We start from the raw sequence: 26,822 nt of genomic DNA on the forward strand, positions 1-26,822 counted from the left end.
CTTTGCGCACTTCTTACAGATAACCTTGGCCTGATCATGAGGATTTTGTTCAAAAAAGTGCCACACTGCACTCTTCCTACTTTGGCAGACATTTTGCGGCCTAGCACGCTGTGATATTTTGACCCTCTGGACAAGCTGTCCAGCAACTCTTTTGATTTTTGGAACCTGTGTTTAGAGTGCTCCGGGCCTGCCAGATAACAGCTGTTGCGATGTCGATGTCTGCTGTGGATGCTCCTCCTCCTCATCTGAGCTATTGGAAGCAGCACCCTCTTCCCCCAATGGATGCCAATCTGGGTCAACAACTGGGTCATCCATCACCTCCTCTTCAATGTCATGTGCACCTTCCTCTGTGTCACCGTGTATGGTGGTATAGTGTGCAGGAAGGGGCACCTGAGTCTCATCAGGGTCAGAATCTGGCTCTGTACACTGCGAGGACAATGTAGTGCTCTGAGTGAATGTACCAGCAGAATCATCTATCAGTGGCTGTGCATCAGTGCACTCCATGTCAGATTCATCTTGGCCTGGGTAATTCACCATTTCACTTGATAATCCAGGCATGGTATGTGAAAACAGCTCCATGGAGTAATCAGTAGTATGGCCTGCGTCATCCTTCAATCTTGGTTGGGGTGAAGGACACAAGGAAAGGTGTGGTTCATGAACATGAGCCTCCAATGACGACTCCGTGCTTTTATTTTTTACAACTTCAGAAGAGGAGCTTCAGAAGCGATAGAGCTGGAGGCTGAGTCAGCAATGTAAGACAAAACTTTTTCCTGAAGCTCTGGCTTTAAAAGCGGTTTGCCAACTCCTAGAAAACTAAGCCTTCGAGGCCTTGTGGAGCCAGACGATGACGCAGGCTCAACACCTCCTGCATTTGGTCCTATTTTGCTTTTGCCACTACCATCAGATCCACCACCAACACCATCATTACCAGCTGCCAACCCCCGCCCAATTCCACGGCCTCTTCCACCAGTCTTCCTCATTTTTGGTAGAAATGTAGACAAAATCCAACAAGCTAAATAGTAATGTAAAACAAGGTACAAGGTGTCCATAGGACAAGGAAGATTTTGAATTTCAGCACACACTTGTGGACACTGGACACTTTTGGATTGTGTGAGGCCCACTGAATATTACTGCGCTATGTGACAGGCTCGATGTCGCAGGTGTGAAAAATGTCACTAGAGGATAACGGAGATTTTGAAATTCTGCACACACTTGTGGACACTGGACACTTTTGGATTGTGTGAGGCCCACTGAATATCACAGCGCTATGTGACAGGCTCGATGTCGCAGGTGTGAAAAATGTCACTAGAGGATAATGGAGATTTTGAATTTCTGCACACACTTGTGGACACTGGACACTTTTGGATTGTGTGAGGCCCACTGAATATCACAGCGCTATGTGACAGGCTCGATGTCGCAGGTGTGAAAAATGTCACTAGAGGATAATGGAGATTTTGAATTTCTGCACACACTTGTGGACACTGGACACTTTTGGATTGTGTGAGGCCCACTGAATGTCACTGCGCTATGTGACAGGCTCGATGTCGCAGGTGTGAAAAATGTCACTAGAGGATAACGGAGATTTTGAATTTCTGCACACACTTGTGGACACTGGACACTTTTGGATTGTGTGAGGCCCACTGAATATCACAGCGCTATGTCACAGGCAGAAATTGGCTAGTGTATGACAAACTACAAGGTGTATATAGAATTGGGCAGAATAGGAATCTCCCTAGAGTGTAGGTCTGTAAGAACAGAACATGTCCTCGACTTATTCTTACAGAGTGACTCACAGATAGCTTCACTGTGGCCATGATAACAGCCGTTACACGGTACTGAGAGAGGAGCGTGCACGTACACGGCTGTCCGGTGTACGTAAAATTGTCAACCTCCGTGTTTTTTAAGTATACGGACTGACACATGCTGTCTCTCTATAGTTTTGAATGTGATCAAACAGCAAATATATTTCACTGTTTGAAAACTAGACAAAACTAGAAGGTGCAGGTCTGTAAGAACGGAAAATGTCCTCGACTTATTCCTTCAGAGTGACACACAGATAGCTTCACTGTGACTGTGATAACAGCCATTACACGGTAATGTGTGAGGAGTGTGCACCGCTGTATGGTGTGAAAAAATGCACGCTCAGTACCTCACCAGGACAAAAAAAAAAAATTGGGATTGCTTTTAAAAAAGCAGTTTGCAGAGCAGTGGGTAAACAGCAATGCAGCCGTCATGAAGCCTTAGAAGGCAGCCTAACTGTCATGATCACGTGTGTCAGGACGCAGATGATGCCGCAAGGCGAACCCATAACACACGTGACCCTGGATACACCGCCTCCAGTGGGGCGCATTTAAATAATAAAAACGTGCAGGTGGATACGCCGCCTCCACCTGGCGAATTTAGGTATTACACGTTATACATACAATAATCAAATAATAAAGGGGGAACCTGGGAAACTTTAACAATGGTGGGCCCTGCAATAGGGAAAAGGGAATTGGAGACCTCCTGAGCTCCCCTGAGCCAGTGTCCCTGCACTCCTAACGTTCCCTATGCCGGTTTCGCACCGGGCGCCGCACGCGTACCTCAACGCCCTTGCTCACCCTGAACCTAAACCCTCACTAGGGAATGGGTCGGTGCGGAGACTAATCCCACCACTGCACTAATAACACACATGAGGAAAGAGACAATACAGGGGAAACACCACTTAGCTTTGCTCTGTTGCGTGCGCTCCTAGCAACAGAGCCCTCCACCTGAGTGCATCTTCTCCTCCACCTGGATCCATCACCATAACAGGACCCTTCACCTTAGTGCAGCCTTGGAGCAGAGTCCAACACCAGTTGCAGCTGCTTAGAACCAGAGTCCCAAGGATGAGTTCAGCTGCTGACACGAAGTCGAGCATGCTTGAGTCCAGCTCAGCGGCCAAGTCCCACATGGTTAGTGCCACTCTCCATAGTCGCCACTCCACCAGCCCATGCAGACACTTCCCGCTGACACCATCACTGCGACTCCACCACGCCATGCCAGCCCTTCGGCCAGACACCATAGCTGAATCACCTCCCCCCTGGCTAAGCTGCGCAGGACTCCTCACCAGCTCCATCCTTCCTCCAGGCTCTCCAAAAACAGAGTGAACACAAACTCACAATATCACAGGCCGTGAGTGAACCCCCTGAGCACACCTTTATAGGGTGTCACACCTGATCCATAATTAAGTGCAAAAAACCCTAAAGTGCAATACCACTCACCACCACCGGGGACAGTCAAGACACCTTGGAACTTTCCAAAGTAAAAAAAGTTCACTTTGCATTTAATACCGCCAGATCCAACACAGGATCATGACAGTAACAACCAACACCGCTGATCCAGCAAAATATAGCCTCCACTTGCACTGCACACACAGTGACTGGTGTGTTGTACAGGCAAAATCGCTAGCAGCAGAAGCAGTTTTTGGTGTCTTCTTCCCTGCCTAACGCTCTCCCTACAGAATCAGCAGCAGCAGCATCTCCCCCTATTCTGAGATCAGCATGAGTAACATGGCGGTCGGCGTGCACGCCCTTTTATACCCCCTGTGACGCCCACCAAAGCAAGCCAATCACTTGCATGCCCTTCTGAAAGATGGTGGTGACCCCTGCCTATGTCATCACATTGCCCACAGTGTCCGTGAATCCTGATTGGCTAAAAAAGAGCGCAAAACAAACTTTTGAAATGCGACTTTGGCGCTTAAGTCGCCGACCTCGTGGCCGACCTCATCCTAGGGTCGGGTTTCGTTTCATGAAACCCAACTTTGCTAAAAGTCGGCAACTTTTGAAATTTTTCGACCCGTTTCACTCAACTCTAATGGAAATACAAACACTGAGCAGTTCCTACAAAAACACCACCATATCTATTTTCTCATTTAACCCTAAAGGTCCTGTGGCATTCATTCGTAGAATCCACTTAGATTCTCTTTGTAAGAGAGTTCTATGATGGTTTCCCCCTTGGGTTGGCTGTGATACTTTTTCTACACCTGCGAACCGCAGCGGCTCTGCATTACCCACATGCACTTTTTTTAACATGCTCCATCGGGACAAATTGCACAATAACTTTTCCAGTCTAAATTCTCCTGTTACCCTTGGTAAAATAAAAAAATAGAACCTGATGTAATTTTTTTTGTGAAAAAAAGTTAAATGTTCATTTTTTTTAAGCATTCAAAAAATTCCTGTGAAGCACCTGAAGGGTTAATAAACTTCTTGAATGTGGTTTTGAGCACCTTGAGGGGTGCAGTTTTTAGAATGGTGTCACTTTTGGGTATTTTCTATCATATAGACCCCTCAAAGTGACTTCAAATGTGATGTGGTCCCTAAAAATAAAATGGTGTTGTAAAAATGAGAAATCGCTGGTCAACTTTTAACGCTTGTAACTTCCAAACAAAAAAAAAATTAGTTTCCAAAATTGTGCTGATGTAAAGTAGACATTTGGGAAATGTTATTTATCAACTATTTTGTGTCACATAACTCTCTGGTTTAAGGGCATAAAAATTCAAATTTGAAAATTGCAAAATTTTCAACATTTTCGCCATATTTCCGTTTTTTTAATAAATAAACGCAAGTTATAGCAAAGAAATTTTACCACCAAAGTGAAGTAAAATATGTCACGAGAAAACAATCTCAGAATCGCCTAGATCCACTGAAGCGTTCCTGAGTTATTACCTCATAAAGGGACAGTGGTCAGAATTGTAAAAATTGGCCCGGGAAACGTGAAAACCACCCTTGGTAGTAAAGGGATTAAAGTCATGAATATGCACATATTCATGACTTTAATGAGCAGTACCACGTGACCGCTGAAGGAAGGAGCCTGAGACCGGGAGAAGCGGAGCTGCAGATACTGCGCCAGGAGGGTTTAAGTATATGCTATATTCACCTGTCCCCGCTCCATCGCTGCGGCCGCTCTGTCCTCCGCGTCCTCTGTCTGTGACGTTATGGTCAGAGGGTGCGGTGATGTAGTCAGTGCACACTGCGCCCTCTGCCTGAGCAGTCACAAACAGAGGAACCCGGAAGAAAGAGCAATGCTCACGATGGACCAGGGACAGATGAATATTGCCAGTGCCGGGGTCCTGAGCCAGCGGTGACACCAGCACCTGGCTCCCAGAGACGAGAGGTGATTATGTCTTTTTTTATTTGCAGCAGCAGCGGCATATAGGGGCATAATCTATGGAGCATCTTATGGGGGCAGCACATGGGGCAGCATATGGGGACATAATCTATGGAGCAGCATATGGGGGCATCTTATGGGACAGCATATGGGGGCATAATCTATAGAGCAGCATATGGGTGTATAAACTATGGAGCATCTTATGGGGGTATAATCTATGGACAATCTTATGGAGGTATAATCTATGGAGCATCTTAGTAGTAGCAGTAGCTGCTGCATTTTCCACCCTAGAATTATACACAAGTCAATAAGTTTTCCCAGTTTTTTGTGGCAAAATTAGGGGGGTCAGCTTATACATGGGTCGGCTTATACATGAGTATATATGATAGATGAGTTCAGGCCAAGAGTATGCATATCACATACTTGACTGCTGTTTCCGGCGTAGACACCAGCGAATCACACTGTGCACTGAAAGGATTCACAAGTCTGCAGTCACACAGAGTGACTGTAGACTAGTCATTCTAGACCGGACAACCCCTTTAACCCCTTCACGACCTTGGACATATCCATACTTCTAGGTTGGCTGATGCTTGCTGACCTTGGACATATGGATACCTCATGGTGATTTTGCGTGCACAGAGGCTGTGTGAGCTCCTTCGCTGCTGGGTGTCAGATGATTTTGACAGCTGAGACCCAGTACTGACCCCATAAATGCTGCAATAGATATCGAATGCAACATTTAGCAGGCATGTAGAGGGAGAGAGCCCCTTCTGCTCTCAGATTGACACCCCTGTGACATCATCGCAAGGGGCTGATCATTGTCATGGTGACCCAATGTCAACATGGCAACATCTGGGTCACCAGAGTTTTAATTAATACAGCAAAAAAAGGCAGCAGTGGTTAACTGCCCATGTCTCAGAACAAATGCACTCTCAAGATGTAGCAAACCCATGTAGAAAAGATGGAGGCAACACAGGTGCAAAATACTGATGAGACAATCACTCAGAACCTACCAATTCATGAAGGGGGTAATTGCTTAGTATTAAATTGCACAAAAGCGGCTTGTGTGTGGTGCTGGTCATACAGGTAATCCACAGTGTCTGGCTTACAGACTATTATTGACGCCGATACTATTAGATCAGGCAGGCTGCCCAGCACTATCTAAGATTTCCTATAATAAGACAGATGGAGACAATGTGGATGCAGTCTGGCTTGTGATCCGGCAGTGGCCATCTTTTTAGGCATGCATAAAAGCGCAGACGGCCACAGTTTTGTGCACCTCTATAAAAGGACGTCACTGGACAGAGGTAACTGCTGCCTCATTATAGTGAATGGATCATTTGGGGGTTTAATCTGTGTTCTGTCCTCACTGAATGAAGCAGATTTTATTGCAGTTACTGTATACAGTTCAGCTAAACCACTATACCGGGGTCCAATAAGGAGACTGTAGGTTGACTGTGCTTTTATTGAACTTGATATATTGGCTCAGTGAAACTATAATACAAACAATGCATACAATCAGGACAGGGGCAGAGTAATAATACACGTTATATATAACATACATTATCAATGAATGCTGACCAGCGTGCAGCTATAATGCTGACCAGCGTGCAGGACTGATTAAACGAAACTTAATGAGACAGAAATTAGCTACAGAAAGCATTAGTACATACCAGCGATGCACTCACAAGAGGAGAAGAAAGATGAGATGCTTCCTGTATGCAGGCTGAAGGAAAATGGAGAAACTGGAGGGAAACTACCATAATCCTTTGCAAAGGCTACCATAATGCACTTCAAAAGCTACCAGAATGCACTGCAAAGGAAGGGAAAGATTCAGGCATCAAAGTGAAAGTAAGACAACACAATAAAACTGCAGTTATGACTCTGGTCACTAGAGGGAGCCAAAAATTCTGAAAACAATACAGTCTATGTACATTTAGATTTCTCCATATTCTCACCAGTAAATTATTGCAAATATTTAACAAACAGATAATCAAAGATTATGAGTTAGATGTCGGAGAGAGAACACTCCCCGTCTGGCATCAACGGATGTCACTATCCCTTTTCTTCTGAAGACAACAACAGGACCAGTTCAGTTACCGGTCTGAAGAATGTCTTAAGTTCATTCCCTTTGGCCATCCTCAGTTCAACATTGCGGATATTACCATCCTTGCACGGGAATGTTGCTGTAAGTAGACCAAGTGGTCACTGGTTCAGGTGGACTTGGCAGTCTTTCACAAGGATGAGGTCACCGATACTCAGATTAGGTCTAGTAGATTGCCACTTCATCCATGGCTGCAGGGTAGACAAATACTGTTTGCGCCACCTGTCCCAGAATGTATTGGCAAGACTTTGTACCTGTCTCCATTTGCACTTGTAGAGGTCCTTAGCATCGAATCCTCCTAGAGGGGGACTGGATAGTCCTGTTTTCTGGGTGAGGAGCGTTGCTGGAGTCAATAACAAGGGTTCCTCGGGGTCGTTAGGGACTGGAACCAAGGTCTTGTGTTAATTATAACTGCAGCTTCTGCCATGAAGGTGGTTAGGCTTTCGTGGGTAAGTCTCGCTGTTCTTCTTAAAGAAGAGTGGTGTCAAGAATTCTCCGTACTAGACCAATCATTCATTCCCAAGATCCACCCATGTGACATGAGTGAGGTGGGTTGAATGACTATGTGCAACTTTGGTCACTGAGGAATCTCTCAAGAGTCTTATAGTCTAGATTTGAAGGTATTCATAATTCTTTTGCTGCAATGGTGTTGCTATGTTTGATAGGACCAGGGATGGCAATAAAACATCTCAAAGCATTGATGAAGCTTGAAGTGTCAAGTGACTTAATGAGCTTTATGTGGACAGCTCTGATTGACAGACAGGTAACATGACAGCCCAACATTTACTATTGGCTTGTCCGCCTCTCTTATGACGTGTAACAACTGACCAAGGCCCAAGCACATCGAGACCAACGCTGGTAAAAGGAGGGTCTGGGCTGAGTCTATCTGCTGGTAGGTCAGCCATCTTTTGTGTTTGAGTCGAACCACGAAGCTTACGGCAGGTAATGCATTTGTAGATGACACTACTGATGAATTTCTTTGCACTGACAATCCACAGGCCAGCAGTTCTGATGGTTCCTTCTGTAAATAGTCTTCCTTGGTGCTTGACCAGATTGTGGTAGTGTTGTACGATTAAGTAGGCAACATGACATTTTCCGGGAAGGATAAGAGGGAATTTTTCCTCAAACTCCATTTTAGCTTCTTTGAGTAGGCCTCCTACACTCAGCAGGTCGTTCTTGTCGATGAATGGGTCGAGTTTTCTCAATGAGCTGCTCGCTGGTATTGGAGGTTTGTTGATAAGACATTGGATTTCCACAGAGTAGGTTTCTCTTTGAACAGTGAAGATGATGTGGCTTCTGGAAAATTCTAAGTCGGAGGTAACATAGGTATTTTTACAGAGATGCCAATCTTTACATTTTTCGGTGTCACAAGCTTTGGTGGTCTTGAATGAGCGAGCTATATGAGTCAGGCAGGTAGTGACTCGAATGAGTGACTTCCAACTCGAAAATTTGTCGAATCTGTGAGATCCAAGCTGGATAGCGGAGGTCATTGTATGAAGTGTAGAAACCTGAGGGCGGATTTCAGCATCTGAGTCTTCTCACACTAGTTCAAAGGTGTTTGGAAAATGTTCCTCAGTGTACAATAGTTTTGGTCCTGTTGTGCTTCCTAGTCAACTTGCATCAACTGCTCTAGTTGTGTTATCTGCAGGATTTTGTTCCATGGGAATGTAATGCCACGTTTTGGATGAAGTGATCTCCTAATTCGTAGGACTCTGTTGTTGACATAAACATAGAATCGCCTAGTTTCATTGTGGATGTATCCCAGGACTACTTTGCTGTGTGAGTAGAACTTGGCTTTTGTCAGGTCGATATCCATCTCGGATGCGATGAACTCTGCCAACTCAACGGCTAAGACTGCAGCACAAAGCTCTAACCTGGGTATAGTGTGCTCTGGCTGTGGATCAAGTTTGGCCTTCCCCATAACGAACCCAATGTGGCTCTGACATTTGGAGTCTACAGTTTTGAGATAGGCAACAGCAGCAATTGCTTTGACAGAATCATCATCAGACTGCATCAGTGCTCCTTTCCTCCCCGCCATGCTCACTGTCAGCTGACATGTTCTGTGCACTCCATGGAGCTGGGCCAGGGTGTAGAGCAGTGTTATGATCTGTGGTGCCACATTCTGTGCATTTTATACTGACCTTACAATCCTTGGCGAGATGAGTTGTGGATGAGCAGCACTTGTAGCAGATAACATTCTCTTTCAGAAAGCTTCTGTGATATGGCATAGATTTTCCCCAGAAGGCTCTGCATTTCAGGAGAGGATGAGGCTTTTGATGGAGCGGGCACTGCTTGTCAGGGTCTTGCAACTTTTGTCTCTGATTGGGAGCAGCCAGCAGACCTGTAATAGGAACTTGGAGAAGAAACATAAGTCTTGTGCACTGCCACAGATGTTCTGCGTGGATTTGCAGCTGGTGACGGTGTGGAATATGACACTGCAAAGTCAAAACTGGGATCATTTCTAATTATCGTTTGTTGGTGTATAAAGTCTACAAAAACGGAGAAGGGAGGGAATGGAACTGTCATGATCTATTTTTGGATCTGTGGCAGAGTCTGGATTCTCTTATAGAAACCTTTTTCCATTCAGGCCCTGGGGGGTTAATATGGGTTTTTTGACCCGGTGGCCGCTGGTGTTACTACAACTGTAGTTGCTCTGCTGCTGGTTTTCCACCCGGTGGTCGCTGGTGTTACTACATGTTCAATTAGCCAGCAGGTGGTGACCACCCCCCTCCTTCCTATAAAAGGTCGTCAGGTGCTGTAGCTCATTGTTAGTAATACTGGTCATTTGCTAACCAACCTTGGTGAAAGCTGGACCTACCTGGTGCAGAGGGGGTTCAGCTTATCTGGAGCAGTGGTGTTGCTACTGGATGCTGATCGAGTGCCTTTCTCTGCTGCGTGGAGAATTGGCAGCAGATAAAGCTAAGTTTTGGTTTTTAGTTGCTTTAACCCCGTGGTGTCTGTTTTATCTTTCCTTTTGTGTTATTGGTGTGGTTAACTTTATTCCCTGTCTCAACTCCTGGGGAGGGGGTTGGGGATTTAGCTCAGGGCTAAACAGGAGATAGGGACAGGTCGGGGACTTGGGCCTCACTACCATCAAGTGTACCCCCAAGTTAAGGAGAGTCAGGGCACCCCCTTTAGCCTGAGGGGCAGTTCAGGGGCCCTGGTTCCATGTCTCCTGTTTCCCCGCAACTGCCCTGTGACATTAACACTGTGTTTGTATTTGTACGCGGAACCATGTGTGAGCCACCTCTCCTGTAGATTGTAGGGCAACTTTTGGACTATAGGATTAACACCTTTGGCTATGTCAAGGAATGCAAGTCCTTGTAGGTCACCTTCACATTTGGCAACTAGGACTTCCTTTAGCAGTTCACTTAGTTCTTTAAGTTTCTGGAGACCTTTGTTAGATATTTTAGGAAAGTCATTGATTCTTTTGAACAAGGCTTTATTACCTCTGCTGAGCCGTAACACTCATCCAGCCTCTTCCAGATCTCTTTGAGGCCAATCTCATGGTGGTTTATATTAATGTCTCTGATCCTTACTGCGTGTTTGACTGACTCTTCTCCCAGGTATTTGACTAAGAGGTCTATCTCTTCCCTGTGTTCTAGCCCCAAGTCTCTAGTGACATTTTGGAAGGAAGCTTTTCAAGCTCTGTAACCTTCAGCTTGGTCAGTGAATTTCATGAGTCCCTTGGAAACCAGTTCACGTCATGTGAAGAACTTAGCAAATTCTGTTGGAAACCAGTTGTCAGCAGAGTATACTGGTGACGAGCCACCCTGATAGTGATGTGAGGTGCGTTTATACCTGTTTGTATCCTCAGGGTGGCGCCAGCCGGTGTCATATTGCTTCGGTCTGACGTGTGGTGTGTCAGCAAGGTGATTCACGTTGGTTACCTGGTGAGGGGCAAGGTAGTCGTTAGCAGAGTTGTTTTGCTCCACGTGGAGATGTCGTGTTCTTGGTTATAGTTTGGATCAGGAAGTTCATTAACATACTGAGATGTGCATTGTGATGAATCTTGCAATGGAAACTTCAGGCTTGACGTTCTGCTTCGGCTATGCAGCTCTGGGTTTTGCGCAGTTTCTAGCGATTCTGCTTCAGCTAATGCTGCAGCAGCTTCTCTTTTTACTGCTATGCTCTCTAAGGCAGCATCCATGAGTGCCTTCTCTAACTGCGTCTTTCTCTCTTGCTCATCTCTCTCTAAGCATAACCTTCTCTCTTGCTCATCTCTTTCTAAGCGTGACTTCTCTCTCTCTATGCGTGACTTTCTCTCTTGGTCTTCTCTCTCTCTGCGTGATCTTCTCTCTTGGTCTTCTAGGCGTGCTTTCTCTATAATTTAAGTTCCATCTCCTCTCCTGCAAAGCTTGCTCATATTTTGGTGGCTTCAGCATTTGCACAGGCAACTGTGACCGCGCTGCTGATGGATAGTATTTCAGGAGACGGAAGTAACAGATTTTGTCCTGTGTGATTTGTGGGACATGATGTCTTGGGGGAATGCTTGGCTGTGCAGCGATTGCGGTAGCTGTGTTAAGTCTCTGTGTAGCCGGTGACTTAAATCTCCCTAGGTGGATGGCTGCAGTTTCACTAGTTCCTACAAGCTGGAAGACTGTCTTTCACTGAATTCCCACTAGCTGAATGGCTGCTGTTTCACTGTTCTGTCCTCACTGAATGAAGCAGACTTTAGTGCAGCTATACAGTTCAGCTAAACCATTATGCCAGGGTCCAATAAGGAGACTGTAGGTTGAGTCTGTGCTTTTATTGAACTTGATATATTGGCTCAGTGAAACTATAATACAAACAATGCATACAATCAGTACAGGGGCACAGTAAAAATTCACGTTATATATAGCATACATTATCAATGAACATTTGCACACTAATGCTGACCAGCGTGCAGGACTGATTAAACAAAGCTTAATGAGACAGAAATTAGCTACAGAAAGCATGAGTACATACCAGCGATGCAATCACAAGGGGAGAGTAAAGATGAGATGCTTCCTGTATGCAGGCTGAAGGAAAATGGAGAAACTGGAGGGAAACTACCATAATACTTTGCAAAGGCTACCATAATGCACTTCAAAAGCTACCAGAATGCACTGCAAAGGGAGGGAAAGATTCAGGCATCAAAGTGAAAGTAAAACAACACAATAAGACTGTAGTTATGACTCTGATCACTAGTGGGAGCCAAAAACACTGAAAACAATACAGTCTATGTACATTTAGATTTCTCCATATTCTCACCAGTAAATTATTGCAAATATTTAACAAACAGATAATCAAAGATTATGAGTCAGATGTCAGAGACAGAACAATATGAATCACGTTACTCAGAGATTTAGATGGAAACCCAAAAGTAAATGCTCAGCGTAGAGCGCTGGATAAATGTGATCCCAAACGTTATGCAAAATGTTCCCAATATAAGCTTCAAATCAATCCACGAAAAGGAAAGTCCCCACTCAGGCCCTACATCTGTTAATGGAAATATAGGGGGCTTCCATGGTAGTACAAAGGCTCTGGAAAAGCAAAATGACTACTCACCCCCAAAAGAAATCCAGCAAATTCTGCGCTTCCAAATCCAAATGTCCCCCTCCTTTCTGAGCCCCACAGTGTGCCTAAACCACATTAAGCATATACATGTTTGGCATTTCTGTAGCGATTACAGCTTGCCTAATTTATGAGTGCGTGTCTCCAGAAGCGTGGCTGGGCATAACGTTCTGGTCACTACAACGTACTGGTCACTACAATGGCAGTTTGCAATTTTCACTCTGCAACATCAACTGCTGCTTGTTTCTGGAAAACACCCACGAAGTAAAAAATCGTCACTACACCTGTAGATGAATTACCAAAGGGGTATAATTTCCAAAATGAGGCCACTTGAGCAGGGTACTGCTTTTCTACAACTTATGGGCTCTGTATAAGGAGACCGCAAACTATTCCAGAAAAATCTGGGCTCCAGGAGGCAAATACCGATCCGTCCCTCCTGAGTCTCGCTGTGTGGCTAAGCACTACTGTACATCCATATATAAGGTATTTCTGCATTCAACAGAAGTTCTGGGCCACATTTTGGTGCCATTTTTACCCGTTTCTATTTCCAAGTGTGAAAATGTAAAATCTGGGGCTAAAACTAAATTTTGGTGGTAAAAATGTATCAGCATGCTCATGAGAAATTGCTAAACAAAATTTGGGGTCAATTTTTTCCTGTTACCTTTGCGAAAATAAAGATATTTCAGTCAAAAGTTAAATTATTGTGAAAAAAGTTAAATGTAATTTTTTTTCCACATTTCAAAAATGTACTCTTCAGTTTTCATTATTCTTTATATCTCATGTTAATTTTATTTTGTGGTTCAGTGTGAATATAGCTAGGACTAATTTTTATAGTGTAGTTTTTATGACTTGCTATATTTACACAAAAAGCTTCCAAATGTCTTTATGTTGCTATATTCTAAAGGTCAATGTTTTTTTTATTTTTTAGTTAACATATTGGCTTATTTTTTGCCTCATGAGCTGATGTTTCTCCATCAGTACCACTCTAGAATACGTACAACAATTTGATCATTTTTATACAAGCAAGTAGCGGAATATGCTGGCAGCAGAGGGACATGAGAAAGCAAACAATGCCAGTGTGTATGCACTCTCCTCTTCCTTGCTTGTGTATAGTGGCCTCTTGCTGCACATACAGTAGCAAGTGCAATCAGTACATACAGGAGAGAGAGATGAGAGCGTGCACATGTTAACATTGTGAGAGTTCTCATCTGCCACTCTTGTCAGCATTGGCAGCTTTATAATCCTGCGTGTACTGAACGGCTGGTATACACAAGAGGGGGATAAGAGCTCTGCCTTTGCACACTCTGACATTCTGTATGCAGACACTTGGCAGTTCCATTGTCAGTACATGCAGGACTGGGGACTTTAGGCAGTGCTCCAAAGTGAGAGCTGTCAATCACCATGAGTAGAGGGGCAGAGTATTGTAATTGAAGAGAAGGAAAGGTGCACGAAACCTTTAGCCACATCAAGAGTGCACCCAGGCCCCTAATTTACAAATGTAATACAACTGATTTTCCATTAAACACATTTACTAAAATCTACACTACCAGTATGATTTTTAATTTTTATAGCGGTTATGTTCCCTATATGAAAGTCTCAATGGTTCACTTTCAGTTCTGAGAGTGACAGACTTCCTTTAAGGTAATTAATAATATATTCTTTATTTGCCACGTCAGTTACCCAACTTTGATTGAACAAGCTTTTTTCACTTTGTAGTTGGCTTGTGAATTCCAAACTTCAGTCTTTGAATCCACCCATGCAGTGGCAAAGCCTTCATTATGTACCTCCGGCATAGCCTTCTTTATGTACTTGCAGCATAGCCTTCATTATTTACCTGTGGCATAGCCTTCATTATGCTCCTGTGACATAGCCTTCATTATGTACTTGCAGCATAGCCTTCATTATTTACCTGTGGCATAGCCTTCATTATGCTCCTGTGACATAGCCTTCATTATGCTCCTGTGACATAGCCTTCATTATGTTCCTGTGGCATAGCCTTCATTATGTACTTGAAGCATAGCCTTCATTATGTTCCTGTGGCATTGCCTTCATTATGTTCCTGTGGAATTGCCTTTATTATTACTATTATTATTTATTTATATAGCGCCATTAATTCCATGGTGCTGTACATGAGAAGGGGGTTACATACAAAGTTATAGTTATCGTTAACAGTAAACAAGTTTCCACAACAAATTTACAATGACAAACTGGTACAGAGGGGAGAGGACCCTGTCCTTGCGGACTTACATTCTACGGGATAGCGGGGAAAAGACAGAAGGTCGGGGGTGCAGCAGCTCTGGTGGTGATGAGGCGGCAGCTCAGGCGGTGGTGAGGCGGCAGAATGGTTATCGCAGTCTGTAAGCTTTCCTGAAAAGATGGGCTTTCAGGTTCCGTTTGAAGGATCCGAGGGTGGTGGATAATCGGACGTGTTGAGGCATGGCATTCCAGAGGATAGGGGATATTCGGGAGAAATCTTGGAGGCGGTTGTGTGAGGAACGAATTGTGTGAAGGAGAGTAGGAGGTCTTGAGAGGATTAAAGAGTACGTGAGGGAAGATATTGGGAGATTAGTTCAGAGATATAGGGAGGGGAAAGGTTGTGGACGGCTTTGTAGGTCAGTATTAGTAGTTTGAACTGGATTAGTTGGGGAATTGGGAGCCATTGGAGGGATTTGCAGAGGGGAGAGACAGTAGAGTAGCGAGGAGAGAGGTGGATTAGTCGGGCAGCAGAATTGAGGACAGACTGGAGTGGTGCAAGAGAGTTAGCAGGGAGGCCACAGAGGAGGGTGTTGCAGTAGTCAAGGCGGGAGATGATGAGGGCATGTACAAGAGATTTTGTAACTTGAGGACTGAGGAAGGGAAGGGTTCTGGAAATATTTTTAAGTTGGAGGCGACAGGAGGTGGCAAGAGATTAGACGTGCGGTTTGAAGGACAGGGCAGAGTCGAGAGTTACTCCAAGGCAGCGGATTTCAGGTGCGGGAGAGAGCAAGATGCCATTTACCATAATGGATAGATCGGGTAGGGAAGATACGTGAGATGGAGGAAAGATAATGAGTTCAGTTTTGTCTACGTTGAGTTTTAGGAAGCGAGAGGTGAAAAAGGAGGATATGGCTGATAGACACTACGGAATTCTGGACAGCAGAGAGGTGACATCTGGGCCAAAGAGGTAGATCTGAGTGTCATCTGCATACAGCTGGTACTGGAAGCCATGGGACGTTATGAGTTGTCCTAGGCCAAGAGTATAGATGGAAAAAAGTAGGGGCCGGAGGACAGAGCCTTGGGGGACTCCAACAGAGAGGGGGGGCGGGATGAGGAGGTAGTGTGGGAGTGGGAAACGCTGAATGTGTGGTCTGAAAGGTATGAGGAAATCCAAGATAGGGCAAGGTCTTTGATGCCAAGGGAGCAAAGACTCTGTAGCAGTAGGCAGTGGTCAACTGTGTCAAAGGCAGAGGACAGGTCAAGAAGGAGGAGGATGGAGAATTGTCTGTTAGCTTTGGCTGTGAGTAAGTCATTAGTAATCTTGGTCAGGGCAGTTTCAGTGGAGTAGTGGGGGCGGACGCCAGATTGCAGGATGTCAAGGAGGGAGTTAGATGAGAGATGGGAGGAAAGTTGAGCATGGACATGCTGTTCAAGGAGTTTGGAAGCAAACGGGAGCAGTGATATGGGGCGATAGCTGGGCATAGCAGTTGGGTCAAGGTTTGATTTTTTGAGGATGGGTGTTATGGTTGCATGTTTGAAGGCAGAGGGGAAGGTACCAGAAGTTAGGGATAGGTTGAAGAGATGGGTTAGGGCTGGAATGATCATGTTAGTGAGGTTAGGGAGCAGGTGGGAAGGGATGCGGTCAAGTGCACAGGTGGTGAGGCGTGATTTGGAAAGGAGATGAGTAAGCTCTCCTTCAGTGATCTTGGAGAGGGAGGTTATTAGGGAAGGGCAGAGGTCTGGTATGTGGAGCAGTTGGGGTGGTGGAACTGTAAAGGTTTGCCTTGTTTGGTCAATCTTGTTTTTGCCTTCATTATGTATTTGCAGCATAGCCTTCATTTTGTTCCTGTGGCATTGCCTTTATTATGTACTTGCAGCAAAGCCTTCATTATGTACTTGAAGCATAGCCTTTATTATGTATTTGTAGCATAGCCTTCATTATGTTCATGTGACATAGCCTTCATTATGTACCTGTGACATAGCCTTCATTATGTTCCTGTGGCATAGCCTTCATTATGCTCCTGTGACATAGCCTTTATTATGTTCATGTGGCATAGCCTTTATTATGTACTTGCAGCATAGCCTTCATTATGTACCTGGGGTCTCCCTGGACAGCGGTATCCCCTCTGGCTGACATGATGGGTATGTTATAACTTCTTTCATGATCGTTATACTGGACAAATGTGCAATATGAGGCTAGTTTTGTTCTCTCTGTTCTATTCTTTCTACTTTTGTTCAGGAGTGTTTTTTCTCCAGATGACTACACTTACTGAAGGCTAGAGTGTCTTTTCTTTTCTCAGCACATACCTTTTCTTGCCAGTACTAAATCTACCCTGTTCTGCCAGTGGTCATACCGTCTGAAAGGGTTTTTTCTTTTTGTATCCGGCTACTAATGACACTGGTTCTCTTACAACTGATTTTAATCAATTGTCTTTACTGCTGTTGCTCCCTGTTTTCCGCCTTTTTTAATAATGAAGATCTATATTCACATGTAGTTTTGGACTCTGGTTCTCCTTTTTTCTACTATTCATTATGTACCTGAGACATAGCCTTCATTATGTACTTGCAGCATAGCCTGCATTATGAATTAGGCCCTTGTGCTACAGTATATGATATATTAGTTTCTGGTTTTACGAAGTATCACTAATAAAACTGTTAGTTTTGTTTCTTTTGCAACATTTACAATTTACTATTATTTTTTGAAGATTGTCATATTGAAAGACTTGAAACATGATGGGAATTTTACTGAGAAACAGAAAATGGAGCTTAACAAGGTAAGCCTTTTTATGATACTAGTTAGCATAGCTTTGAGGTAGTTAATGTGTTTGCTTTGACCCTTCTTTTAAGGAAAAGCCAATTTACTCCAGAGTTTAGCAGAATTCCATTACGCAATGTGTATAATAATATCTCCTCCTAGCAATTTTCTATGATAATAAATGTATATGTTCTTCTCACATATTCATGTTTCGCTATAAACTTGAAATCTGTGTAACTGCACTGTTAGCAGTAACATGAAATACTGTACTTTGTAACCCTTCAGCTTCTACAGATAGATTATTACAACCTGACGAAATTCTATGGAACGGTGAAGAAGGATGCAACGATATATGGCGTTATTGAATACTGTGAAAGGGGATCACTTCGAGTAAGCTCATTCTGAATGTTTATTTAATATTTACTTACATTTAGGCCACTTACAATGAAATCTTTATTGAAATATGTATCCAGCTAATCATTTTTTTATTCATTAAAACATATTGATAGTACTTATAGGGGAGCTTCTACCTCATCCACATCTGCTTGCAATCCGGATTCAGGACCATTCTTGTGGTGATTTCAGCAATCTGACAAGTCCATATACTGCACATGTAATCCTTTAACCCTCTGCCCAGTACTCATAATGTGTATATGTAAGGGGTACAGGGGCCAATGTAATGCCCTGCGCTCCTTGCATACATCCCTGATAGAAAGTCATCTGGCATGTAAATATGTTCCTGATAGAAACAGTATATTTCATATATCATGTAATATATATATATATATATATATATATATATATATATATATAATGCATTGAATAGGAAATAGATAGACCAATAGGATTAGGTTAGTTAGGAGGGGCTAAGGAAGAGTAGTTGGAGGAGCTTCCTGGAGTAAGTCAGTGTGAGCTGGGAGCGAGGACAGAACAGTCATGTCCAGGGGGGACCTTTTAAGCTGAGAAGCCCAGCAGTCAAGGGCCTTAGAGCTGACAGTCACACAGTGTGGAGGAATCTCTTGGCAGCATTAGAATGGTAGCATCTAACTTCATGGGGACAACCCTAAACGTCCGAGGCCTGCGGCCTGGTAAGAAATGGAAGAGCCATTTCTCGACTTCACCTTTGCAGAGGAAAGCGGGTGGGGAACTCCTGAAGTGTGTTAGTCTGACCAGTAAGGAATCTGCAGGACCGGTGGATCCGGTGGATATTCCTGGAGGAATGAGGGACAGTACAGGGAATGGAAAGGTGATATTCTGCGAAGAATCTTGTGCTGTTTCTGTGACTAAACTAGAAGAGCTGAGTAAAATTGTTTTGTTGAAAATGAACCTGGACTGACTGTGATTGTGTGGTGTTAAAGAAAAAAGACTCCCGGCAGTGTGGAAACGGCCATGACTTGCAAGTGAGTGAACTATTGTGTTAATAGGGCGGAGGACCAGGGTGTGCCAGTATTGCCACCATTAGCCACAAATACCTCCCTGGCCTCTGTTTCACTTGGCATAGTGCAGCAGGATCAGGGTACCTTGCATGCATAAGGCGGAGGTACCCTTACTATGGCAAAGATGGTGGAAAATGGCGCAGAGACTGAGGACAACTCCAGCTCCGCCCCTCATGGGCATCCTAACCTGAAATTCCGCAGGGCAAAGACAGTGGCCCAATTCTGAGATGCATTCCATGGTGGGCACGACAAAAGTAAAGGAAGCCTCGCCCCTTACAGCAGATTCCCCAGGGGCGGGTGGAGTCCGATGCTGTAACGGGTGGGGCCCAGAAGAAAACATTGTGTGCAGCTGCGGCCAGCACGATGGCCGACTCTTGCGCCCAGTATTGCGGTGGAGTCGACCTCATAGAGTGGAAGTGGCGGCAAGTGGAGGAAATTACCTGGCCCGGAAGACTGTGGGGAGCATTTGATGTCAGGGATGAATCACTCAACAGGTTCCCACTACACACTGGAGAGCAGTTCTGATGGCTGCCAGACCCTGAAGGTCATCACATACCAAAGGAAGTCGGCAATCTGGAAGAAGCTGCCCCAGAGAAACCTGACCCGGAAGAGGCAGAACTGGAGGAGCCGAAGCCTGAGCTGGAGCCCGAGCCGGAGGGCATGGGAGCTGTGTCGGTGGAGTCTGATGGTCGCCGAACGATTGCAGCCAGGATGCCGGAGTAGCGGGACTTGGACAATGAGCAGGCGGTGAGTGGCACTCGGTCCAACACCCCAGAGTGCAGGCCCATCTTCGTAGACACTTCACCTCTTGGTCCATCCACCTGATACCAGGAAGGAGAAGGTCCCTTCCCATCCCCCGGGCAGCAAGCATGGATAGCAGGGGTGATCGAAGGAAAGAAGGAGAGAGAGAGGGATATCTTGGCAGACCTGAGTCGACCAGCTGTCCTCACGTTCCCTGCATGATGCCCGGCCAGGCAGAGGCGTATCTAGGGGGTGCAGCCGGGGCAGTTGCCCCAGGCGCAGCCAGCAGGGGCGTGCAGTTGGGCCGCCTAATGCAGCGGTCCGCAGTGTCTCCCCCCGGCGGCTGCGTTCTGCCGCTCCCCGTCCTTTGAGTCGGCTGTTCTCTCTGACAGCAGAGAAGGAGGCTGCATTGGCTCCCAGGCAGCAATTGTACTGGCGTCTACACAGACGCCAGTACAATTGAAGCTCTAACCACCGGGTCAGAGTGAAGTCAGCAGCATGATCAGGTCATGTGATCACGCTGCTGACGTCACTCCCCGGCGCCCAGAGCAAACGCTGGTGGAGGTGATAAGTGTGCTCCACTGTGGAGCTGAAGAACCACCGAAGATGGGAGATGGGGGGGAGTTAATGAATGGAGATGGGGGTTAGTGTGGGGATGGGGGTTAATGAGTGGAGATGGGGTTAATGTGGGGATGGGGGTTAATGTGTGGGGGTTAATGAGTGGAGGGGATAATGAGTGGAGATTGGGGTTAATGTGTGGGGGGTTAATGAGTGGAGATGGGGTTAATGAGTGGAGATGGGGTTAATGAGTGGGGATGGGGGTTAATGAGTGGGAATGGGGGTTAATGTTTGGGGGGTTAATGAGTGGAGATGGGGGTTAATGTGGGGATGGGGGTTAATGAGTGGGGGGTTAATGAGTGGAGATGGGGGTTAATGAGTGGGGATGGGGGGTTAATGAGTGGAGATGGGGGTTAATGAGTGGGGATGGGGGTTAATGAGTGGAGGGGTTAATGAGTGGAGATGGGGGTTAATGAGTGGAGATGGGGGTTAATGTGTGGGGGTTAATGAGTGGAAATGGGGGTTAATGTGTGGGGGTTAATGAGTGGAGATGGGGGTTAATGTGTGGGGGGTTAATAAGTGGGGATGGGGGTTAATGTGTGGGGGGTTAATGAGTGGGGATGGAGGTTAATGCGTGGGGGTTAATGAGTGGAGATGGGGGTTAATGTGTGGGGGTTAATAAGTGGGGATGGGGGTTAATGTGTGGGGGGTTAATGAGTGGGGATGGAGGTTAATGTGTGGGGGGGTTAATGAGTGGGGATGGGGGTTAATGTGTGGGGGGATTTGGAGTGGGGGCTACATAATGAGTGGGGGCTACATAATGAGTGGGGGCTACATAATGTGTGGGGGATTTGGGTGTAGGGACAGGGGTTATTGAGTGGGAATGGGGAATACTTAATGTGGGGGGATTTGGAGTGGGGATGGGGGATTTAATGTGTGTGGGGGGATTTGGAGTGGGGATGGGGGGTACTTAATGTGTGTGGGGGATTGGGGATGGGGGATTAGGAGTGGGGATGGGATTTAATGTGTGTGGGGAGATTTGAGGACACAAAATGAAGAGTATGTATGAGGGCATGTATGAGGAATACTGTAGAGAACGGGGTGCTCATTGCCAATTTAGGTGCTCAGAGTTAAAAGACATATATTGTACAGCAGAAAAACCTCGGCACACAAAATTTATTAAATATAATGCTCAACTTTATAAGACTAAAGCAATTCTGGTAAAGTTATTTCAATACATATATGCTGATACAAAGAAAGTACCTCAGATTACCACCACAGAGATAAACAGTATTGTTTATTAGAGTTGAGCGACTTTTGGTTTTTTAGGGTCGCGTTTCGTTTCGTGAAACCCGACTTTTCCAAAAGTCGGGTCGAGCAAGATCGTCCGATTATAGGGAAAAGTCGGGGTCGTCCCGAAACACGAAACCCAATGTAAGTCAATGGGGAATAAAAGTCGGCAGTGAGAGGAGGACAGGAAACACACCTACAGTGCCCATTTGAATGCCAAAAGCATCAATTCTTCTTACTTAAGCTTGTCAACCTTAATTAACTTCATAATATAAGTTACGCACTGAAAAATGGGGGTTATTTGGCTAAAGTTGTGGGGGGGGAGGGCTGGCTGCAGGTTTTCATGTGCCCTGGGCGAAAGAGCGCCCCTTTAACACATACCACAACTCATCATGCTCCGATACGGCAGATAAATAGCGGTATAGTACAATGAAAAATACCTCACTTTTTACATCTCATGACGAGGCCCATCTATTTCTCCATACAGAATCATTGGTCCCATATAATGTTTGAAACAGTATATGATGAGCTCCACATAATGCTACAGTATATGTTGGTCCCCATGGATGAAGCTCCACTGTCTTATGGGCCCAAATAATGCTCCAAACATAATGGGCCCCATTTCTAATGCTCTAGTGTATAATGGGCCCTGTAAATGCTGCTCCAGTGTCTGATGTCCACCTTTGGAATGTTCCAGTGTATGGTGGGCCCCATCTATCATTCTCCAGAGTATAGTGCTCCCCAAAAATTGCTGTCCCAACATTGAAAACAATCAAATAAGTCTCCTCGCTAGGGAATCCCTGTACTTGTCTGGACAGGTGCTGTAGCTTGCTTAACAGCTCGCCAGCCGTTCTCACGCCCAGTATGGATTGCACGTGATTGCACAAAGGTTAGAAAGGGTACTGTATCCCCGGATAACATGTATGGATAGCGTACACATTCAAAATATATGTCTATACAGCATGAGGCAGGCTCAGACGGTGTTAGGCCCAGTATGGATTGCACGTGATTGCACAAAGGTTAGAAAGGGTACCGTATCCCCGGATAACATGTATGGATAGCGTACACATTCAAAATATATGTCTATACAGCATGAGGCAGGCTCAGACGGTGTTAGGCCCAGTATGGATTGCACGTGATTGCACAAAGGTTAGAAAGGGTACCGTATCCCCGGATAACATGTATGGATAGCGTACACATTCAAAATATATGTCTATACAGCATGAGGCAGGCTCAGACGGTGTTAGGCCCAGTATGGATTGCACGTGATTGCACAAAGGTTAGAAAGGGTACCGTATCCCCGGATAACATGTATGGATAGCGTACACATTCAAAATATATGTCTATACAGCATGAGGCAGGCTCAGACGGTGTTAGGCCCAGTATGGATTGCACGTGATTGCACAAAGGTTAGAAAGGGTACCGTATCCCCGGATAACATGTATGGATAGCGTACACATTCAAAATATATGTCTATACAGCATGAGGCAGGCTCAGACGGTGTTAGGCCCAGTATGGATTGCACGTCATTGCACAAAGGTTAGAAAGGGTACCGTATCCCTGGATAACATGTATGGATAACGTACACATTCAAAATATATGTCTATACAGCATGAGGCAGGCTCAGATGGTGTTAGGCCCAGTATGGATTGCACGTCATTGCACAAAGGTTAGAAAGGGTACTGTATCCCCGGATAACATGTATGGATAGCGTACACATTCAAAATATATGTTTATACAGCATGAGGCAGGCTCAGACGGTGTTAGGCCCAGTATGGATTGCACGTGATTGCACAAAGGTTAGAAAGGGTACCGTATCCCTGGATAACATGTATGGATAGCGTACACATTCAAAATATATGTCTATACAGCATGAGGCAGGCTCAGACGGTGTTAGGCCCAGTATGGATTGCACGTCATTGCACAAAGGTTAGAAAGGGTACCGTATCCCCGGATAACATGTATGGATAGCGTACACATTCAAAATATATGTCTATACAGCATGAGGCAGGCTCAGACGGTGTTAGGCCCAGTATGGATTGCACGTGATGGCACAAAGGTTAGAAAGGGTACCGTATCCCTGGATAACATGTATGGATAGCGTACACATTCAAAATATATGTCTATACAGCATGAGGCAGGCTCAGACGGTGTTAGGCCCAGTATGGATTGCACGTCATTGCACAAAGGTTAGAAAGGGTACCGTATCCCCGGATAACATGTATGGATAGCGTACACATTCAAAATATATGTCTATACAGCATGAGGCAGGCTTAGACGGTGTTAGGCCCAGTATGGATTGCACGTGATTGCACAAAGGTTAGAAAGGGTACCGTATCCCTGGATAACATCTATGGATAGCGTACACATTCAAAATATATGTCTATACAGCATGAGGCAGGCTCAGACGGTGTTAGGCCCAGTATGGATTGCACTTGATTGCACAAAGGTTAGAAAGGGTACCGTATCCCCGGATAACATGTATGGATAGCGTACACATTCAAAATATATGTCTATACAGCATGAGGCAGGCTCAGACGGTGTTAGGCCCAGTATGGATTGCACGTCATTGCACAAAGGTTAGAAAGGGTACCGTATCCCTGGATAACATGTATGGATAGCGTACACATTCAAAATATATGTCTATACAGCATGAGGCAGGCTCAGACGGTGTTAGGCCCAGTATGGATTGCACGTGATTGCACAAAGGTTAGAAAGGGTACCGTATCCCTGGATAACATGTATGGATAGCGTACACATTCTAAATATATGTCTCAGGAGGCAGGCTCAGACGGTGTCAGGCACAGTATGGATTTGACGGCCCAGATTACACAGCGGAGGAGCAGGGAGAGGTAAAGATTGCAATGCTGGGGCCCTGCCCAAGCAAGGGGGGCCCACTCGTGGGCGTCGGTACTGGCACTGGGCCCCTCATAGTACAGCGGTGTGTCTGACGGCGGGTGTGCACCACCACCGTCAGAGACACTTGATTGCACTATGAGGGACCCTGTGCCAGTGCCCGCGCCCAAGAGTCGGCCTACCCACCTGTCCAGGGCAACGGCACTCGCACGGTGTCGTGCGCTAGGTGGTTACCCCGGCCATGGGGGGGGAGGCAGCACAGTTAGGGAGTTTTGGAAAGTGGCATATGTTGATGTTGGACATTCAGCTGATGCAAAAGGCGAAATAGGTGAAGTACCAGGAAGAGGTGGACCAAAGCAAGCCATTTTTCTGTCACCCTATGTGTCATCAGGGGAAGGTGGGACAAAATCCTTGGAAACCCATGCGTGGTTCATTTTAACGAAGGTTAGATCATCCACATTTTGGGTTGACAGACGGGTCCTTTTTTCTGTCAGGATTGATCCAGCTGCACTGAAGACTCTTTCCGATAGCACACTTGCAGCTGGGCAAGCGAGCTCCTGTAAGGCATATTGGGCCAATTCAGGCCAGGTGTCCAGTTTAGCGGCCTAATAGTCAAAGGGGAATGACCTGTGTGGGAGAACATCGATATGGGAGGAAAAGTAGTTTGTAACCATAGTTGACAACTGCTGTCTCCTGTCACTTTCCATCGATGCAGTATTACCAGTTGTGTGAGCGGTATTTGAAAAATCAGTCCACAACATTGTCATGAAACCCCTGTCTCCAACGCCACTTCTGCTGTGTGCACCACGAACACCTCTGCCAAGCTGCCCCCGGCCCGTACGGCTCGTGTGAGAACCATCACCGCTGCTGTGTGCTGGGAATGCCTCAAGCAACCGATTTACCAGAGTTGCTTGTTTATTAGCCAATATTAGGTCAAGGTTCTCCTGTGGCATGATGTTTTGTAATTTGCCTTTATAGCGTGGATCCAGGATGCTGGCCAACCAGTAGTCGTCATCGTTCATCATTTTGGCAATGCGGGGGTCCCTTTTTAGGATCCGCAAGGCATAATCTGACATGTGGGCCAATGTTCCCGGTGTCAATGATGCACTGCGAGTGCTGGGTGGAGGAGCACTTTCTGGCAAATCCACATCCCTCCAGTCACGCACAAACCCTGTACCAGACCTTGCCACGCCAACATTTTCACTTGCCCCACGAGATGCATCCTCCTCCCCTAAGTAATCATCCCCATCATCCTCCTCCTCCTCCTCCTCTTCTTCCTCCACCTCGTCCAGGAGAGGTCCCTGAGCAGACAATGGCTGAATGTCATCAAGGATTCCCTCCTCCTCTTCCTCCTCATCAACATTGGCTGCAGACGCCTGCTCCTTAAGGTGCGTCAAAGTTTGCATGAGCAGACGCATAAGTGGGATGCTCATGCTTAGGATGGCGTCGTCTGCGCTTATCAGCCATGTGCATTCCTCAAAACACTGAAGGACTTTACAAAGGTCTTTCAGCTTCGACCACTGCACGCCTGTCAACTCCATGTCTGCTCTCAAAGTGCCTGGCCGTGTATCCTCCCACAAATGCATTATGGCCTGCCTCTGCTCGCACAGCCGCTCCACCATGTGCAGGGTGGAGTTCCACCTTGTTGCAATGTCGATAATGAGGCGGTGGTTGGGAAGGTGGAGCAATCGCTGCAGCTTCTGCATACGAACGGAGTGTACAGGCGACCGGCGGATGTGCGCGCAGAGTCTTCGCACCTTCTGGAGCAGGGCTGTTAACTCCGGATAATTTTTGAGGAAGCACTGCACCACCAGGTTCAAGGTGTGAGCCAAGCAAGGTATGTGGCTGAGTTTTGAAAGGGCTATGGCTGCCACAAAATTACGGCCGTTATCACTAACTACCTTGCCTGCCTCAAGATGTACACTGCCCAGCCATGACTCAGTTTGTCGCTTCAAGTACTCGGCCAGCACCTCGGCGGTGTGTCTGTCGCCCAAACACATCATCTGCAACACAGCCTGCTGACGCTTTCCACTAGCTGCTCGATAGGGGGACACATCGTGTGCAACAGTGGCAGCTGCAGATGGAGTGCTCGTACGACTGCGCTCTGTGGACGAGCTTTCGCTTCTGGAGGAGGAGGGTCGAACGCCTACAGCCAACTGTTTCCTATACCGTGGGCTAGGCAGCACTGTCCCACCACCGCTGTCCCCTGTGGACCCTGCAT

General features: G+C 45.9%; 1 protein-coding gene across 1 annotated transcript in view; it reads left to right on the forward strand.

Annotated features, from left to right (window-relative positions):
* The window catches only part of GUCY2C (guanylate cyclase 2C), a 1,090,166-nt gene that overhangs the window by 512,923 nt on the left and 550,421 nt on the right, over nucleotides 1-26,822 (forward strand). Inside the window, exons 14-15 of the mRNA XM_073586670.1 lie at nucleotides 17,671-17,739; nucleotides 18,006-18,110. Of these exons, the coding sequence (XP_073442771.1) occupies nucleotides 17,671-17,739; nucleotides 18,006-18,110 (174 nt within the window). The remainder of the gene's footprint in view (nucleotides 1-17,670; nucleotides 17,740-18,005; nucleotides 18,111-26,822) is intronic.

This window comes from Dendrobates tinctorius, unplaced genomic scaffold, assembly GCF_039654945.1.
Source record: "Dendrobates tinctorius isolate UK_male_01 unplaced genomic scaffold, ASM3965494v1 ptg000094l, whole genome shotgun sequence".
Classification (NCBI taxonomy): Eukaryota; Metazoa; Chordata; class Amphibia; order Anura; family Dendrobatidae; genus Dendrobates; species Dendrobates tinctorius.